The 17,734-nt window shown below is 43.0% G+C and overlaps 1 protein-coding gene across 4 annotated transcripts in view; it reads left to right on the top strand.

Moving 5' to 3' along the window:
- Positions 1-13,956, top strand: part of SMAD2 (SMAD family member 2) — a 75,358-nt gene extending 61,402 nt beyond the window's left edge. For all 4 annotated transcript variants that reach the window (XM_029060403.2, XM_029060401.2, XM_029060402.2 and 1 more), the window contains 5 exons: positions 6,013-6,066; positions 7,679-7,891; positions 8,989-9,126; positions 9,309-9,453; positions 11,981-13,956. In XM_029060403.2, coding sequence (XP_028916236.1) covers positions 6,013-6,066; positions 7,679-7,891; positions 8,989-9,126; positions 9,309-9,453; positions 11,981-12,104 — 674 coding nt within the window. In that variant the 3' untranslated portion in view covers positions 12,105-13,956. The remainder of the gene's footprint in view (positions 1-6,012; positions 6,067-7,678; positions 7,892-8,988; positions 9,127-9,308; positions 9,454-11,980) is intronic.
- The last annotated feature ends 3,778 nt before the right edge of the window (positions 13,957-17,734 follow it).

Raw genomic sequence — 17,734 nt, 5'->3', positions numbered from 1 at the left:
TAAGCCTGGGAGAAAGAAGCCCTGAATTCTAATCCAGGCTCTGCTGCTTGTCTGCTGCATGACCTTGGGCAAGTCACTTAACTTCTCTGTGCCTCAGTTACCTCATCTGTAAAATGGGGATTAAGACTCTGAACTTCATGAGGGACATGGATTGTGTGTAATTTGATTAATTTGTATGTTCCTCAGGGCGTAGCGCAGTACCTGACACACAGAAAGTGCTTAACAAATATCTTTAAAAAAAATAATAGAGCCCTTTGCCATTAAAGCAGACTCCCTTCAAAAATGGTTTGTAGCGTAAGTGCCCCCATTTTAAATAGAAATATTTCAGTCAAATGATGATGGTATAAGCACGTAGTTTGTGCCAAGCACTGTTCTAAGCACTGGGGTAGATACAGGGTAATCACGTTGTCACACATGGGGCTCACGGTCTCCATCCCCATCTTCCAGATGAGGTAACTGAGGCACAGAGAAGTGAAGTGACTTGCCCGTAGTCACGCAGTTGATAAGTGCAGCGTGGCTCAGTGGAAAGAGCACGGGCTTTGGAGTCAGGGCTCATGAGTTCGAATCCCAGCTCTGCCACTTGTCGGCTGTGTGACTGTGGGCAAGTCACTTAACTTCTCTGGGCCTCAGTTCCCTCATCTGTAAAATGGGGATGAAGACTGTGAGCCCCACGTGGGACAACCTGATTCCCCTATGTCTACCCCAGCGCTTAGAACAGTGCTCGGCACATAGTAAGCGCTTAACAAATACCAACATTATTATTATTATTATTATTAAGTGGCGGAGCCGGGGTTAGAGCTCACGACCTCTGACCCCCAAGCCCGGGCTCTTTCCACTAAGCCACGCTGCTTCTAATGTCCTGCGTAACTTGTTGAATGGATAAATTCTGCAAAGACTGCGTGGCCAGGTAGCTCTTGCAAAGACCCTTGCTATTGCAGAAATGGCGAGGAGTTGAGGAAACAAAACCGCTGATCCAGAGTTGTTCCTTATATGCTTCTGTGGTGTCTGGACTTCATGGTGCAGGTACCTGGAAAGTTCTTTTAAAACAACAACAACAACAACCAAAAAAACACTTTTGGAGCTACTTGCCAATTACGTGCAAATAGCTTGGGCAAGTCGCTTTTCTGTGCTTGGGATCCCACCTGTGAAATGGAGATTAAATACCTGTTCTCTCTCTCGTTGAGACTGTGAGCCCCATATGGGTCAGAAACTGTGACCAGTCTCATCTTGGCACTTAGTAAGCACTTAAATTTCACTATTCTTCTTTTCTGAGAACACATCAGATAATCTGTGTATAGTAGTAAAATTAAATGCTGACTTTTTATAGTATTTGTTAGGCGCTTACTATGTGTCAGGCACTGTACTAAACTCTGGGGTGGATACAGGTTTATCAGATTAGACTGCATAAGTCTGCATGAGTCGAGTGGTCCTCTTTACATTTCCCAGAAGAATTCCTTAGTTCCTTTTGGAAAAATGAAGTCTAAAAACAAGTTAACTCTTTTTCTAAATGGTCTGTCCTTCATTTGCCTTCCAAATTACAGCCTTTTTAAAAATTCACTGCCCTTCTGTCTATATTTTCTATTCTCTTCTCTCGCTCTCCAATGGCTTTTTCCCCACTGCTTTCAAGCATGCTCACGTCTCCCCTATCCTAAATAAAAACCCTCCCTTGACCCCCTGGCTCCCTGCAGTTATCACCCCATCTCCCCCTTATTATTCTTTTGCAGATTCCTTGAGCAGGTTGTCTACTCTCACCATCTCCAGTTTCTCTCCTCGACACCCTCCCATCTGTCTTCCACGCCCCCCTCACTTTACTAAATCTGTGCTCTCAGAAGGTCCCAAATGATTTCCCCCTTGCCAGATTCACCGGCCTCTTCTCCATCCTAATCCTCCTCGACCTCTCACCTGTCTTCAGCCACCCCCTTTTCCAGGAAACGTCCAACCTCAGCTTCACTGACACTGTCATCCCCTGGTTCTCATCGCTCTCTGGCCTCTCATTCACAGTTTCGTGGGCTCCTTCTCTGTCTCCCACCCCGTAACTGACGGAGTCCCTCAAGGGTCAGTTCTGAATCCCCTTCTACTATCCCATCCTACACCCACTCCCTTGGAGAACTCATTCACCCCAGTGACTTCAGCTACCCCCGCTGTACAGATGGCTCCCAAATTGATATCTCCAGCCCTGATCTCTCTCCCTCTCTGCAGTCTCACATTTCCTCCTGCTTTCAGGACATCTCTACTTGGATGTCCCACCGACACCTCGAACCTAACGTGTCCAAAAAAGAGCTCCTCATCTTCCCACGCAAACCCTCTCCTTCCCCTTATTTGCCTGTCACTGTGAACAGCACCACCCCGTCGTGCCTGTCTCACAAGCCCTTAACCTTAGTGTTATCTCGACTCATTTCGCATTCAACCCACATAATAGAGAGGCAGCGTGGCTCAGTGGAAAGAGCACGGACTTAGGAGTCAGAGGTCACGAATTGTAATCCCGCCACCTCTCCGCTCTGTGACTTTGGGCGAGTCATTTAACTTCTCTGTGCCTCAGTTCCCTCATCTGTAAAATGGGGATTAAGACTATGAGCCTCATGTGGGACAACCTGATTGCCCTGTATCTCCCTCGGCGCCTAGAACAGTGCTCGGTACATAGTAAGCGCTTAATAAATCCTAACATTAATATTATTATAATCAGTCTGTCTCTAAATCCTGTCGTTTCAAGCCGTCACAGCATCACTAAAATCTGCCCTTTCCCCTCCATCTGAACGGCTACCCTGTTTAATCCTCAGTGTATCCATACTTTCCTCCGCTGCCCAGGTCATTTTTCTACAAAAACGTTCAGTTTTTGTTCACTCCCCAAGAACCTCCAGTGGTTGCCATAGGCCTCCGCATCGAAGAGAAACTCATTACCATCAGCTTTAAAACGCTCAAACACCACAGCTCCTATTTTACCTCACTGCTTTCCTACTTCAACCCAGCCCACACACGTGGTTCCTGTAATGCTAACCTCAAGACTGTACCTCAGTCTTGTGCACCTCTTTGCCGACCTCCTGCCTGGAACTCCTTCCCTCTTTCATTCATTCATTCATTAGTATTTATTGAGCCCTTACTATGTGCAGAGCACTGTACTAAGCTCTTGGAATGTACAATTCGGCTTCATATCCGGCAGACGACCAGTCTCCCAACGTTCTGAGTCTTATTGAAGGCACATCTCCTCCATGAGGCCTACCCCGCCTAAGTCCTCATTTCCACTTCTCCCACTGCCTTCTGTGTTGCCTTTGCGCTTGGATTTGCACCCTTTATTCACCCCTCCCTCAGCCTCACAGCACTTACAAACATATCCAGAATTTATATTAATGTGTCTCCCCCTCTAGACCATAACCTGTGGATTAACTAGCTCTATCCACTAGGCAATGCTGCTTCTCTGTCTTTGTGTTTTTAATGTTGGTATTTGTTAAGCGCTTACTATGTGCAGAGCACTGTTCTAAGCGCTGGGGGAGATACAGGGTCATCAGGTTGTCCCACGTGGGGCTCACGATCTTCATCCCCATTTTACAGGTGAGGTAACTGAGGCACAGAGAAGTGAAGTGACTTGCCCACAGTCACACAGCTGACAAGTGGCAGAGCCGGGATACGAACCCATGCCCTCTGACTGCCAAGCCTGGGCTCTTTCCACTGAGCCACGCCGCTTCTCTAATTGCTTTTTTTTCCAATTATAAAAAAAAAAATTGATCTGATGGTCCAAACTCTATCCTTTAGTTTTTAACTATTGGAATTGTACCTATTCAGAAAACTTCAAATCACCAGAAAGATTCAGCTTAGAAAGAGCTGATTTTTTTTTTTCCTCAGTCATATGCTCTAAATTTTTTAATAGGAATCTTTCTGAGTAATGGTATCTTCGAGCATACCTTTTAGTAGGAAAATAATTGTGATTAGTTTTTAGGCAATTGAAGAAGCATTTTGAGCATCATGTTGCTGTGTTCCCTGTAGCCCTTGACAGCTTTGTTATCAGAAATCTTTTATGTGGAGTGAATCTCTAGAAGCAATTAAGAGTAACATGCACCCTAAATTCTAAAGGAAGCCAACTACTTAGCAGACTGACTTGCATGTGAAAGTACCAAATTTGTATAAACTCTACTTTAATAACCTGAAAACTGTGGTTAGAAGAACTTAGTGTAATAAATAGCAGTCTGACATGCATGTGAAAGTACCAAATTTGTATAAACTCTTCTTTAATAACCTGAAAACTGTGGCTAGAAGAGCATAATGTAATAAGTATAATTTGGCTTTCACGATAAAGACCTTTCCCCCTCCACTCCCCTTAAAACATACTCATCTTCATAGTATCTTTGCCATTCAGATACTGAATTTGGACACTTTTCTTGGATTTGAAATAACTTTGCCGTTAGTTTCAAGTTGTAAAAGTAAGGAGTTGTTTCCGAGATGGATCAGTATATATGAGTAAGAGCTAATCATATCGAATCCCGGCTCTGCCACTTGTCAGCCGTGTGACAGTGACTTGCCCACTTCTCTGAGCCTCAGTGACCTCATCTGTAAAACGGGGATTAACTCTGAGCCTCACGTGGGACAACCTGATGACCCTGTATCTCCCCCAGCGCTTAGAACAGTGCTCTGCACAAAGTAAGCGCTTAACAGATAATATTATTATAAACCTTCAAAAGCTAGGTCTTTTACAAAACTCTATATCAATCAATGATTTATTGCGTGCTTATTCTATGTAGAGTATTGTACTAAGCGTTGTGCCCTCAAGTATGGACCTTATAATGAAATACAGGTAGGGGAAGGTTTTGAGTATAAGAATATCTAAATGCTGTGGTTTTGGGGAGAGGGTGAGTACCTAATATACCTGAAGCCGCTTGGCTCAGCGGAAGGAGCACGGGCTTTGGAGTCAGAGATCATGGGTTCGAATCCCTGCTCTGCCACTTGTCAGCTGTGTGACTGTGGGCAAGTCACTTAACTTCTCTGTGCCTCAGTTACCTCATCTGGAAAATGGAGATTAAGACTGTGAGCCCCACGTCGGACAACTTGATTCCCCTGTGTTTACCCCAGCGCTTAGAACAGTGCCCTGCACATAGTAAGCGCTTAACAAATACCAACAGTGTTATTATTATTAATATGTTTAGGGAGTTTAGGATCTTTTGAAGTATGGTATTGATTAAGCACTTACTTTCTGCCAAGCACTGTACTAAACACTGGGGTGGAAATAAGCTAATCAAATAGGATCCAGTCCAGTTCCCCAAATAGGGCTCCCTATTTTGTAGATGAGGTAACTGAGGCACAGAGAAGTTGTGTCTTTCCCCAAGTCACACAGATGAATGGCAAAATGGAGATTAGAACCCAGGTCCTCCAACTCCCAGGCTCGTACTGTTTCCACTAGAACCAGCTGCTCCTTCTCATCTTTGAATAATGTTGTAATATTGTCCTAACCTTCAAGCACCCCTCTCAGGGAATTTAATTTAATTGGAACATCATTTACCATTGGAAAGAACAATATTAAATCTTGCTGGGGATTTAAACATTTTTAATGTTCCTACAGAAGGTAACAGACTGAAAGAGATTAAACACGGATTTCATTTCTGGCTATTCTTTAGGCTCTGATGGCAGGTTGTTTCAACTTCAGTGCCTTAGTGTCTTCATTTGTAAAATGTCGTTATTAACAAATTATTGTTATCCATCCCATTCATTAAGTAATGGGTGCACTGTTGCCAGGCAGAGTTAAAATTCTGAGGGAAAAGGTATTCTATAGACCAAGGGTGGTTCTTGCAAAAATGGAAAGGCTTGTATCGGACAGATTTTTATCTCAGTTACAAAAAGGTCTTTGCAGCTGAGTCCTTGGAATATTCCATCCAGAAAGTTATTCAATTTTGGCCAACTTGTTTCGTGATGGTATTCTAACAGATTGGGCTGGGTTGCCCTACTGAAACATACTCTAGCATGTTTTAATCAATCAGTGTGTGACATATTGCCTTTCTCTTACAAAGTATCACTGCATTCCTCTTCCAGGATCTCCAGCAGAGCTTTCTCCCAGCACTCTTTCTCCAGTTAATCACAGCCTGGGTGAGCGATAACTTTATTTTTCTTCATTTATTATTATTTTTTAAACCAGTGTTTTTTGTTTTCACAACACAGGATAAACTTCCCTGTTTTGAACCCGCTGTTAAATTGGTATATATACATATAAATATATGTATAAATTAAATATGTTGGGGGGAGGGGGTGATGGGAGCAGTTTTTTCAGCTGGAAGGGCCAGAAGGGGTGGTTGTCGTTAATTACTCTGATCACTATCCTAGTCTTCCAACTGGAAGCTCCAAAGTGAACTTTAGCACCTCTTTGGTAACTGCAGGCAAGAAAAGAACTTCCTTATTCCCTGTTTCTTCCTCTCTGCTGGAAGCAGTCATCTGAACTCTCGTAGAGAAGAGTGATTTTCGAAAAGGTAGCGATCTTCTCTGTGCCTCACATACGAGATAGTAGAAGGGGACTGAAAAAACTAGCTGCAGAATTGCCGAGAGTCCCTCTCTCTACCGTGTTGCTATGTGGGGCATCTCTGGGTATAAGGATGCCAGTCACAGATTGGTAGGAAGGGATGTAGACAGGCTGGGGTCGTGATGGAATGAGATGTCATTCTCCTGCCCTTCACTTGAGTCATCTAAAAGCTCCTACGCAAAATTAAGATAGCCCATTCCCTCCCTTATACAAGAGGAGCAGGTCCAGTCTATCAGCCTTGGAATAATGACTTTTTTATGATGTGCCAAGTATTCATCAAGAATGAAAATAGTTTTTAAAAAATGGTAATCTCATACAATTCAGCACAAAAGATGTGAGATGGGATTGGGCAAGTTTTTTTTTTCCATCGTGATGACATTCAGAGGCCATCTGCAGCTATATTAAGTGCTTAGATTTAAAATTCATTTTGCTAGTATTTCCTATTTTACTAATTCATTCAGTAATTCAGAGTAAGTTCATCTCGCCTTAACAGCCAGTTGATATATAGAAAAGTTCCATTTAGTTTTTCCTTTAGAAGTTGTAAATCTTTAGTGATTAATGTCTGGGCTTTGCTTATGATTTTTTTTCCTGTTAGATGGAAGCAGTAATTCATTAAGGACTAATTCCATGCTAAATTAGCAATCGTGGCTAAAACCAGCTGTATTTAATAATCTGAAACACCAAACCAGTTTTTCTTGACATTGATGCTCACACATGAATTTACCAAATCCCACCTTCATTTTTAGCCAGAATTGTCCCTAATTAGGTGACGATGATGGTGTTTGTAGGTCTGAGTTTCAAAAATGCTCAGTTTCCTTTCAGTTTCCCATTGATCTGCTGCTTATTGATGACTTTTAGTCCCAGGTTTCATGTACCTGACACATGTCAGGAGATTGCTGAAGTGACTAATTAGCAGTTGGCTAAAGCTGCTGTTGCAGAATTGGTCCAGCTTAGTCTGGTAGAGTAAAAAGGATCAGGGTTGAAGATTGGGTGGCGGGATGAGAAGGGAGGGGTTAGAGAGAGGTTTTCTCAAGACAGTTTGTGGGGAAAATGCAGATATGATATGCAGATGAAGTATAACTCACTAACTGTGGCCAGTTTAACTTGCTTAAAACAATAGAGATAGAGGTACCTGTCTTAAAATCCTAGGAACTCTTGATTTTTTTTGTCGCTTTTCCTTTTCAGATTTGCAACCCGTTACTTATTCAGAGCCTGCATTTTGGTGTTCAATAGCATATTATGAATTAAACCAGAGAGTGGGAGAAACTTTCCATGCATCGCAGCCCTCACTGACTGTAGATGGCTTTACAGATCCATCAAATTCGGAAAGATTCTGCCTAGGTTTACTCTCTAACGTTAACCGAAATGCCACCGTGGAAATGACAAGGCGACACATAGGTATGTATGGCTGCTTTTCTGAGGGACTGTTCTCACTTGAAAATAAAACCATCCACGTGCTCTGGGGTACAGCTTAGAAACGACACGGGCTAGGCAGTCACTGACGACTGAAAGTTCTGTTTTGGCTGCTAGAAAAAGGAACTTAAGTGATGGTGATGGTATTTGTTAAACGCTATGTGCCAAGCACTGTTCTACGATATTTCGTTTGGTTCTGCTAAAGGTAAATTCCTGTAGCGCTATTGGTTACGGCCAACAGAAGGTGTTGGGGCTGCTGATTTACCCTTTGCCCATCGGAGTGGTGCTTTTAGAGAGCGGACAACGCTTAGAACAGGACTGTAGAAATAATTTAGCCTTTACACCTATAAATGATGCCTTTATTTTTAAAAGCTCTGTCATTTTTCTAACAGTATTTCATTTAGATAATCCGTTGATTTAATTGGTCTTTACTTTCTACCTAAGTCTCTGAAGGTGGCTTTAGCTCCCTTAAGTGTTTTACATGTTAAATCCTAAACTGGATTTTTAAAATTTCACTAGTTTGAGTGTAGAAACAGTGAAAATCAGAAAAAACTAAAACTGCAAAGTATCAGATTACTGAAAGGAGCTCAGTGTCATCAGTATTTTTAAACGTCCAGAATAATTTAGGAGATTTGAGGTAACACAGGCAAAGCAGTTGCTACTGACTTTGTGATTTTCTTTGAGACTGCGTCTGAATTTTGCTTTTTAAGCCCCAGAGACCTCCTGTAGCCCACTATCTTTTTTTTTTTTTCTCTCTGTGCCACCTTGCAGTTAGATCCCCTTATTCATACTACCCATTGTTGCTGCTTCTGTAATGTTAATAGGCAGTCTAGTTAATTCATTTATAAATGTGGGCAGGGAACATGTCAACCAAGTGCTTAATGCAATCCTCTGAACACAGGAAGCACTCAATAAATACCACTGATTGAATAATTAAAAGTTGACACTCGGGTTTCCTTGTCCTTTACTTGTAACCTCTCCCGACCCCACTTATTTTCAGTTAGATAGGCAGTTTTTGAAATCCAGCAGTCTTTTGGAGGTGTTTTATAAGTCTTGTAAACCAACCCTCTGTTTTGTTTCAGGAAGAGGAGTGCGTTTATATTACATCGGAGGGGAAGTTTTTGCTGAGTGCCTAAGTGATAGCGCTATATTTGTTCAGAGCCCTAATTGTAATCAGAGATACGGTTGGCATCCCGCAACAGTTTGTAAAATTCCACCAGGTAAGATTAATGGCTTGGCTACTGTAAGGCTGACATAATCTATTTCTCCTATAGAAATGATTTTCAAGCACATTTTTATTATGAAATCTGACTGGATTGCTCTTTCTCTGCTAGTTTTGAGAAAATGCTGCAAGTGAAAGCTAATGGGTACTCACTGTTTTTTGAAAACTTTTCCACACTAGGTTGTAACCTGAAGATCTTTAATAACCAGGAATTTGCTGCTCTTCTGGCTCAGTCTGTGAATCAGGGCTTTGAAGCAGTGTACCAGCTAACTAGAATGTGCACTATAAGAATGAGTTTTGTGAAAGGTTGGGGGGCTGAATACAGGTATGAAATATTCATTTTTGCTTTTAAACTTAAGCGTGGCGAGTCTTGTATTTCTCCCTCCCTTTTCTGCTGTTGGGGAATTCTTGTTTTTCAGAGATTACTCATTTCCCTCACTTATTCCTACAAGAAAAATGCTCAATTAATACCACTGCTTGATTAGATTAAGAAATGGAGTCTTTAAAGGAATGCAACCCTTTTCTTGAACCACCTTCTCATCACAGACAGAACTATTTCTGCATATGGTATTTTCTGACAATGCTGAATACTTAAGTCTGACAAAAAGGAATTTGGTGTTACGCTTATCCAGTCCAAGTTGAGGGCTTCTAATGCTTCCTCCGATTGAGGTGGTAGAATCCATTTTTATTATCCAGTTGTACTTCTGTTTAGAGTTTAATTTATTTTAGAGATGTCAAACCACCAATAGGTAATAATAATCATTATATTTACTAAGCGCTCACTGTGTGCCAAGCACTGTACTAAAGACCGGGTAGCTGCAAGTTAGTTTGGGCACCGTCCCTGTCCAACATGGGGCTTACAGTCTAGAGCAGAGGGAGAATGGGTATTTAATCCCCATTTTACAGCTGAGGAAACTGAGGCAACTTGCCCCAGTTTACCCAGCCTGCAAGTGACAGAGCTGGGATTACAGCCCGGGTCCTCTGATTCCCAGACCCAGGCTCTTTGGACTAGGCTATGCTGCTTCTCATGGTAGTTGAAATGAGATGTGAAAATGGAAATTCTCGTATATGACGGTATCTAGGATAGTAATGATGGTATTTGTTAAGCGCTTACTCTGTGCCAAGCACTGTTAGAACTTAGCTGCCTTTTTGTCTTCAAGTAAGTTATGTGGTCACCTGAATGCATCAGAGAGAGAATAGACATTTGGAGGATGGAAAACAATTTACAGTTCTTGGAAAAATGCAATTAACAGGACACCAATAACAACTCCTTATCTCTCTGCGCATAGTAAAACTGCCAACGTTTTACGAGTGGAAAAATTTGTGCTGTTTAGTGAAAGAGTAGTAATGCTTCCCCAGTGGATAAAGTATAATTCTCAGCGTGAGGAACATTTGAAAATGACACGCTTACTAGCTAATAGATAGAATAGGTTGCTTTTAAAACCTTGGTAATTAAAATCGCACCCAACGGCATGTCCTTATCTCTCTAATGAAGTTGTAGTGTCAGGATGAATTTGATATTAATACCAAGCAGCATTAATGTTATTTGGTAGGCTAAGAATCTCAAGATGGTTTCCAAAATAGCCCCTTCATTTACAGTGTCTCTTAAACATTTGGAATCCTTGAAACTGAAATCACCACAGAATCCATCCAGAAATCATAAATAGATGTGACTAGGCTGTCGTTTACAGCCGCTATCCAAGAAGTTCCTGAAGCTAAAGCCAACAGGATTGTGCTGGACAGACAATTGATTTGAGAGCATATTAAAAGTGAGCATGGGAATGCGGTGGGGGAGAAATTGTTCTATATTTTCCTAGTAAAATTTGCATTCCTGCACTCCATTTCTTTACTCTAGTACCCGTGTCGCGGCTGTTCGATGCTGAACTTTTTGTTACGTGTGATTAAAGCCAGTGGGTGAGAAGAGGGTAAATATTAGTGATCAGGAGGGGGATGGTGGTGGTGACATGGCTTATTTGTGTCTTTTAAATTGTAGTTTCCTGATAGTAGATGGTGAGTACTCCAAGTCAGCATCTACTTGCCCAGCATGAAGATCTTTCATTCATTCATTCAATAGTATTTATTGAGCGCTTACTATGTGCAGAGCACTGTACTAAGCGCTTGGGATGAACAAGTCAGCAACAGATAGAGACAGTCCCTGCCGTTTGACGGAAGATCTGCACCCTCTAGATAGTACTGACTGACACACTGAAAAATGCCACGTGTAGATTTTCCACTGATGACTCTGGTGACTTGGGTGTTTCTGGCTAAGCCATTTTATAGCCAGAATCTCTGCGCTTGACGTGGTTATACTGTTAAGTCATCGGCCGTTTCATCCCAATCCCTGCGTAGAATTCGTGAAGCCAACAGCTGGGTAAGGTGTTGAGAACAGGACTGTCCTTAGTCCACAGGGGGCTCACAGTCTACACGGAGGGCAAGCAGATAGAGTCAGATGGCAAGCAAAATCCCACCACTCTAAAGCGGTAACGGCAACGACGGTATCTGGCTTTTTATTACCTGAAGGGAAGAGCCATTTGGCGTGGCGCTCTTCCGGCGGGGACGGACGGCCACAAGCTTTCTGACCGTTGTCAGAGTTGCCGAGCCAACCCCTGTGACCTCCTTCAGGGAGCGGGACTTCTCTCCTGGGTGGCAGACAGAAGTTGGGACGGGGGCCTCCCCTCCAGCTGGCCCCGAAGGTGTGGGGGGCCTCGGGGCCGCCGGCTTCCAGGTTTTCTCTTGGCTCACGATGCTTGTAGTTGGCCATAGCGTCGGACTTCTGCACCTCGAGTCTGCGTGAGGTTTTTTTTGTAACCTCTCTCGTTTTGTCTTGTTCTCCCCACCCCTCTCTTTAACAGAAGGCAGACAGTGACGAGCACTCCCTGCTGGATCGAACTGCATTTGAATGGACCTCTCCAGTGGTTAGACAAAGTATTAACTCAGATGGGCTCCCCTTCAGTGCGCTGCTCCAGCATGTCATAAAGCTTCTCCTCCCATTCCCAGCGGGCGAAATATCAGAGGCCCCGTCCACAGACTTAATATAACGGCTCGTCTGTCGTAGTATTTGTGTGCGGTCCCCACGAACTGTTTACTATCCAAAAATCTGAGAGGAAAAACAGCACTTGAGGTCTCATCAATTAAAAGCACCTTGTGGATTCTGTCTCCTATACTCCGATGCTAGATGAAAAGTTAATGTATAGAAATCCCGTCTTCTGAAGGAGGAAGGGACCGTTTTAAAGACTTTCCGGTGTCTTATTGGGCAAAGAACTAAGTGTCCCAAAGGTTTATTAATAACACGAGTAGTTGTGTGTACAGGTAATGAATCATGATCTCCAATACCACAGTATTGTGCTGTTTATACATTTTTAGTTCTCATAAATAGGTGTGTGTGCGCTGCTTCTTAACGTAGGCAAGTCTTTCATAAAATTACAAGTACTTAATCTGTTATCCCCATTGCTCCATTATTTCTCCTGTGTTTTATATATAGATATGAGTATATATAGATATATGGATATATCTATATATATATAAATATATGTTTCAGATTTTCAAGTTGTCAAGAAGCAGATTTTCCTTGTAGACAAGCTAATGTTGTTCCTGCCTCTTACCAAAAATAATGAAATATAGTAGTGGGGGAGCAAAAGTGGGTTAACCTTTGACGATTTTGATCACAATATCCTTAGTGGGGTTTATATTCATACTGTTTTTATTTATGTTAATCCTGTTAAGTCATTTTTTCCTCCCCCACTATCTTCCTGATACCAAAACAAAGTAGCATGACACCTGCTGCCAGTAATGGTTGCACTGATACTGCTGGGATACTGTAAAAAAAAAAAAAAAAAAATTCTAGATTAAGGTAATCCCTTTATCCTAAAATACCAATTATTGACAAGTAGCGACTGACTCGTGGAAGCCCAGCAGTTAATAGGTTTATCCGTTGCACCTCGTTTTAAACGCACAGGCAGCAGTATAATTTTTTTCAGGGATAAGCTAGATGTCTCAGTATATTTGTCTCTAAAAAGAAATCTTTGTACATTTAAATACATCGGTTTTTTAAAAAATTGATTTCAGTAACAAACCTATCCTTTGATTTGAATGGTTTCATATGGAATTAGTTACATACCAGATTGTATTATGTACATTACGAAATATGGGCCTTGTGTAAATGTCTAACTGCTTCTGCAAAACATCGAGGAGACTGGTTGCTGTGATATGCTCAGCAAAGTAGAGTCTCCTGTTTTTTATAGTGTGTTATTGTGAATCCTTGAATATTACATAAGTACCATATTCAAAGCGAATGGAATCATAGCAATCGTAGGCTGAAAGGGGCATCTGAAGGTCACCCAGACTACCCTCTGCCTATCATCAGGACTACTTGAATTATCCTGGGCAAATGGCCTATCATTTAAAAAAGATCTCCAATGAAGGTGATTCCAAAACCTTCTTTGGGAAGCAACCCTCCAATCAGAGTTGTTTCCTTCATCTTAAATCTCTTGCTGCAATTTAAGCCAGCTTTCTCTTGCTTTCTTAAATTGGCGTGGAATACAGCTGCCTGCAAAACCTCCTGGTGATATTAAATCTGTTTTAAGGCAGATCTCCATTTTTTACTGGTTGCTTCAACTTTTCTGCCTCTTCTCAAACTTCCATTTTACCTGCTTGTTCATTTTTGGTTGCTTTCTCTGGACCCTCTCCCAGTTTCTTTACAAGACTCTCATATGGGGAGCCCCATATTGGACATATTTATTTTAATCACCTCACCCATTTGGTGTATAGTGGAATTTCTTCACAGTTGTTAATTATTATGCTTCTATGAATACATCCCAGTATCATGTTAGTTTGTCCCGTTGACTCATTTTGCTCGTGTCTACTGTGACTCCACTTTCTGCTGTTTTTGTGCCGGATTTCCATTTCGCCTTCGTGTAACTTATTTGAGGAAAATAAGTTATGCATTATAGAATTTCATTATGTTTCTTTAACTTGTCAAACTTGTTGGGTAGTTGGATGTTCCCTTCTCAGGTGCTATTCATTTTTCCCAATTTAGTGGAATACAGGGTGGGAGGTTGGGGGCCGGGGGCGGGGGAGATGTGCTTACGGTCATTATCTAAATGACTGGTCAAAGTGATGGTGGTGTTTTCCATCTTCAGTGACGGATGAGCCTCGATCCAGTCGCAAAGACTTTGGGGTCGAGACCGTGCGTGAAGGAGTTGAGTGTAGTGCTTGCCACCGGTTTGGATGACCCGCGTCGGCACCGTGCTGTGGTCACTTTGGCCGTAAGTGGGTTTTCTTGGCAGCTCGCTTGTCGCTCCCGTTGCCCCAGCAGCTTTGAGGGAGTGCAGGTGGTCAAAATAAGGTTACAGGACTAGGCCGGGGACAAGAGTGCCTAACACCCTTCAGCTTGCTCACACCCTCCCGATCGACACTGAACTGTTCACATTCCCCCTGACTCGCCAACCATTTACGCGTTCATCGGTCCTCTCCCAAGCTGGCATAATGCGATTTGAAGCAGTTAAGAGCCTTACCGTATGTATATTTTTTTATTGTCGCTTCCCCCTTTTTCAGAGCCGGGAATTTTTGTTAGTCCAATATAGTTTACTCTTCACAAAGCTATTTTAATGACCTCTCAACAGTTTGTGCCCCTTGGTTTTCAAGTAACTAAGCTTCTACAGTTTTTCCCTTGTACAACGTCCAGTATTTCCTGAAGAATCTGTCTTTTTAGACTCTCTAGGGTTCTTTTTCATAAATTTGCTACACATTTACTTTCCTTAATTTTTGTTTTGTCTTCTCTTCTTCATTAGATCCGAGTTTCCTCATTTTGTATTTACTTTAGCCAAGATCCCTTTTTTTTAAAAAAAACTTTAGGACTCTCTAGCTTTACCAAAAAACAAAGACAATAAATCCCTTGTCTACAGTGAGAATTTGTTAGGGTGTTCCCCTGGCGGTCCTTTCTGGTTGATCTATACCAAACATTCCAATTTTGCAAATAATCCCAAATAGACTAGGATACTGTCTCTGTAAAACTTGGGTTCTTTTGTCCTATTCCCTGAGTGATGCATAGATGTGTGGTCATGGCTTAGCCTTATTTGATTTCTCAAATTTTTGCCGGACTTTAATCCCTTGTCCCAAATCCTGCCTTTTGAAGCCAACCCTTTCCCGAAGACTTTGAAGGGTGATTCTCCCCCGTACCCCCTGGAAAAAACCCTCTTAGCTATGAAATATCAACGGGATCCTGGTAATATTGCTCCCCCAGGCAGGTGCCAATTCCTAGGATCCATCTGACTCTTCCCTGAAATCAGTTTATCAGTGGTATTTAGCACTGACTAGGTGCAGAGCACTGTACTAAGTGCTTGGGAGAGTACCGTAAACAGAATCAGCAGACCCGTTCCCTCTCTGTAACGAGTTTACCGTCTGGAGGGATTAAAGAATATACATCATTCTCTCTGAGCAGTTTGCACACTTCACAGTTATAATAACTGTGGTGTTTAAGCACTTGCTGTGTGCCAAACACTGTGCTAAGTGTGGCATAAATACAGTCCAATCACAGGTATAATTCAGTCAGTGTATATATTGAGTGCTTACTGTGTGCGGAACACTGTACTAAGCGCTTGGGGAGAGTACAATACAACAATAAATAGATACATTCCTTGCCCACAAAAAAGAGCTTGCAGACTAGAGACCTGTCCCTCGTGGGGTTTACGGCCTCCGGGGGAGAAAGAGCAGTTGTTTCATTCCATTTCACAGATGAGGAAACAGGCACAGGGCTATTAAGTGACTTGGCCAAGGTCAGATAGTCGAATGACAGAGTGTGGTAAAAAAAAAAAACAAAAAAAACCCCAGGCCCCCTGAATCCGTCCCGCGTTCTTTTCACTAGGCCGTGCCGCTCAAGTTCTGCTTTACCAAAACCAGGTAGGCATTAGCATTAACAGCAGTTGGAAAAGCCCCATTGAGGGAATGCAGGGTGACTCAGTCTGGTCATTCTAATAACAACAATCAAGGTATTTGTTAATCTCGTACTTTGTGCCAAGCCCTATACTAGATACAGGAAGAAAACAGTTCAGCCAAATTCCCTGCCCCTAAAGGGGACTCGGCCTCGTGAAGAGGGAAAATAGGTATTCGATCCCCTTTTTACTGCCGAAGAAATTGAGGCACCGACAAGTTATGTGACTTACCTAAGGTCACACAGCAGGCACATGGCAATCTAGCTTTCATTGCTTCGGCAACATCTCAAGTCCCCTGCCACCAAAGGGAATCTTTTTTTCTTTTTTTTTTTTCAAATGACATTTGTTAAGCACTTACTCTGTGCCAGGCACTCTACCCAATGCTGGGGTAGGAGGTGCAGCATAATCAGGTTAGAGACAGTCCCGGTCCCACGCAGGGCGCACGGTCTTACTCCTCATTTTACAGATGAGATAACCGAGGCCCAGAGAAGCTAAGTGATTTGCCCAAGGTCACAGAGAAGACAAACTGCAGAGCCGGGATCGGAACCCAGGTCCCCTGACTCCCAGGCCCATGTTCTTTCCACCAGGCCGTGCTGCCTTTGGTGTTATACCTCATTTCTTGGGCAGAGTAACCAATGCTCTCTCTGTCTGGGTCTGTTCCACAAGAGGTCCTTCTTCACTCAGTGCCTGGGCTCATTTCCAATGGCCATATACTTGTGTCGGTGCTCATCTTTCCACCAAAAATGATTGGCGAAAGGTAAATTCAGTGTACGGGCTCGGGCTTTAGCCCATGTGCTGCCTCTGAAGCTGGGAGCTGCTCCGTGGAGACCCTGCGTCGTTATCGGCGCTCCTCGCTGCAAGCCTGCCTGCACTTTTCTAAAAAGAAAAATCTTTTTAAAAGCTACCTGGTGCCATTTGATCCCACCCAGGATTTGACCGTAATACAGATAGGAATAGGGCCGGAGCCTGGCTCACTCCAGAAGGGAGATAACGGACGGCATTTAGCCTGTTTTCTTCTTCAGGAGCCCAGGTCTTCATGGTTCACATTCCTGACGTCCTCTCCAGCAACGCTTTTTGAAACTCGTCTGCCTCCTAATAATAATAATTGTGGTATTAGTTAAGCGCTTTCTGTGTGCTAAGCGCCGGGGTGGACGCAAGCAAATCGGGTTGGACACGGTCCCTGTCCCACTGGGGGCTCCAAGTCGCAATCCTCATTTTATGGATGAGGTAGCTGAGGCACAGAGAAGTGACCTGATTTGCCAAGACGAGTGGCGGAACTGGGATTCGAACCCATGACCCTCTGACTCCCAGGCCTGTACCCCGTCCACAACGCCGTGCTGCTTCCTGGGAGTGCCAGTCAGAAGGTCTCCTACAGTAAAGTTTCCTCCTTCTGGTTGATTGTTCACGACAGCAACCTGTAAGGCTTCTCCGTGTGTTTCCAGAATAGGCTCCAGTTGGAAGGATCCGAGGTAGGAGTAACTGGACGCTGGGAATAAAGAAGTGGGACTTAAATTCGGATGGCTCTGGCAACTGATAATCATTCGTACGCTGTTCTGGGAAAGAAACTTGCCTTTTTTCCACTTCGACTCCTCAGCTCCCTTCGGATTTCTCATTTTGGCCAGCCTCTTGGCACGTAGCGTTCTGGCAGCTGAAATTAAATGAGTAATGAGAATCGCT

Source organism: Ornithorhynchus anatinus, chromosome 3 (genome assembly GCF_004115215.2).
Source record: "Ornithorhynchus anatinus isolate Pmale09 chromosome 3, mOrnAna1.pri.v4, whole genome shotgun sequence".
Classification (NCBI taxonomy): Eukaryota; Metazoa; Chordata; class Mammalia; order Monotremata; family Ornithorhynchidae; genus Ornithorhynchus; species Ornithorhynchus anatinus.
Note: the sequence above shows the minus strand (reverse complement) of the source record. Positions and strands in the feature narration are given on the sequence as shown.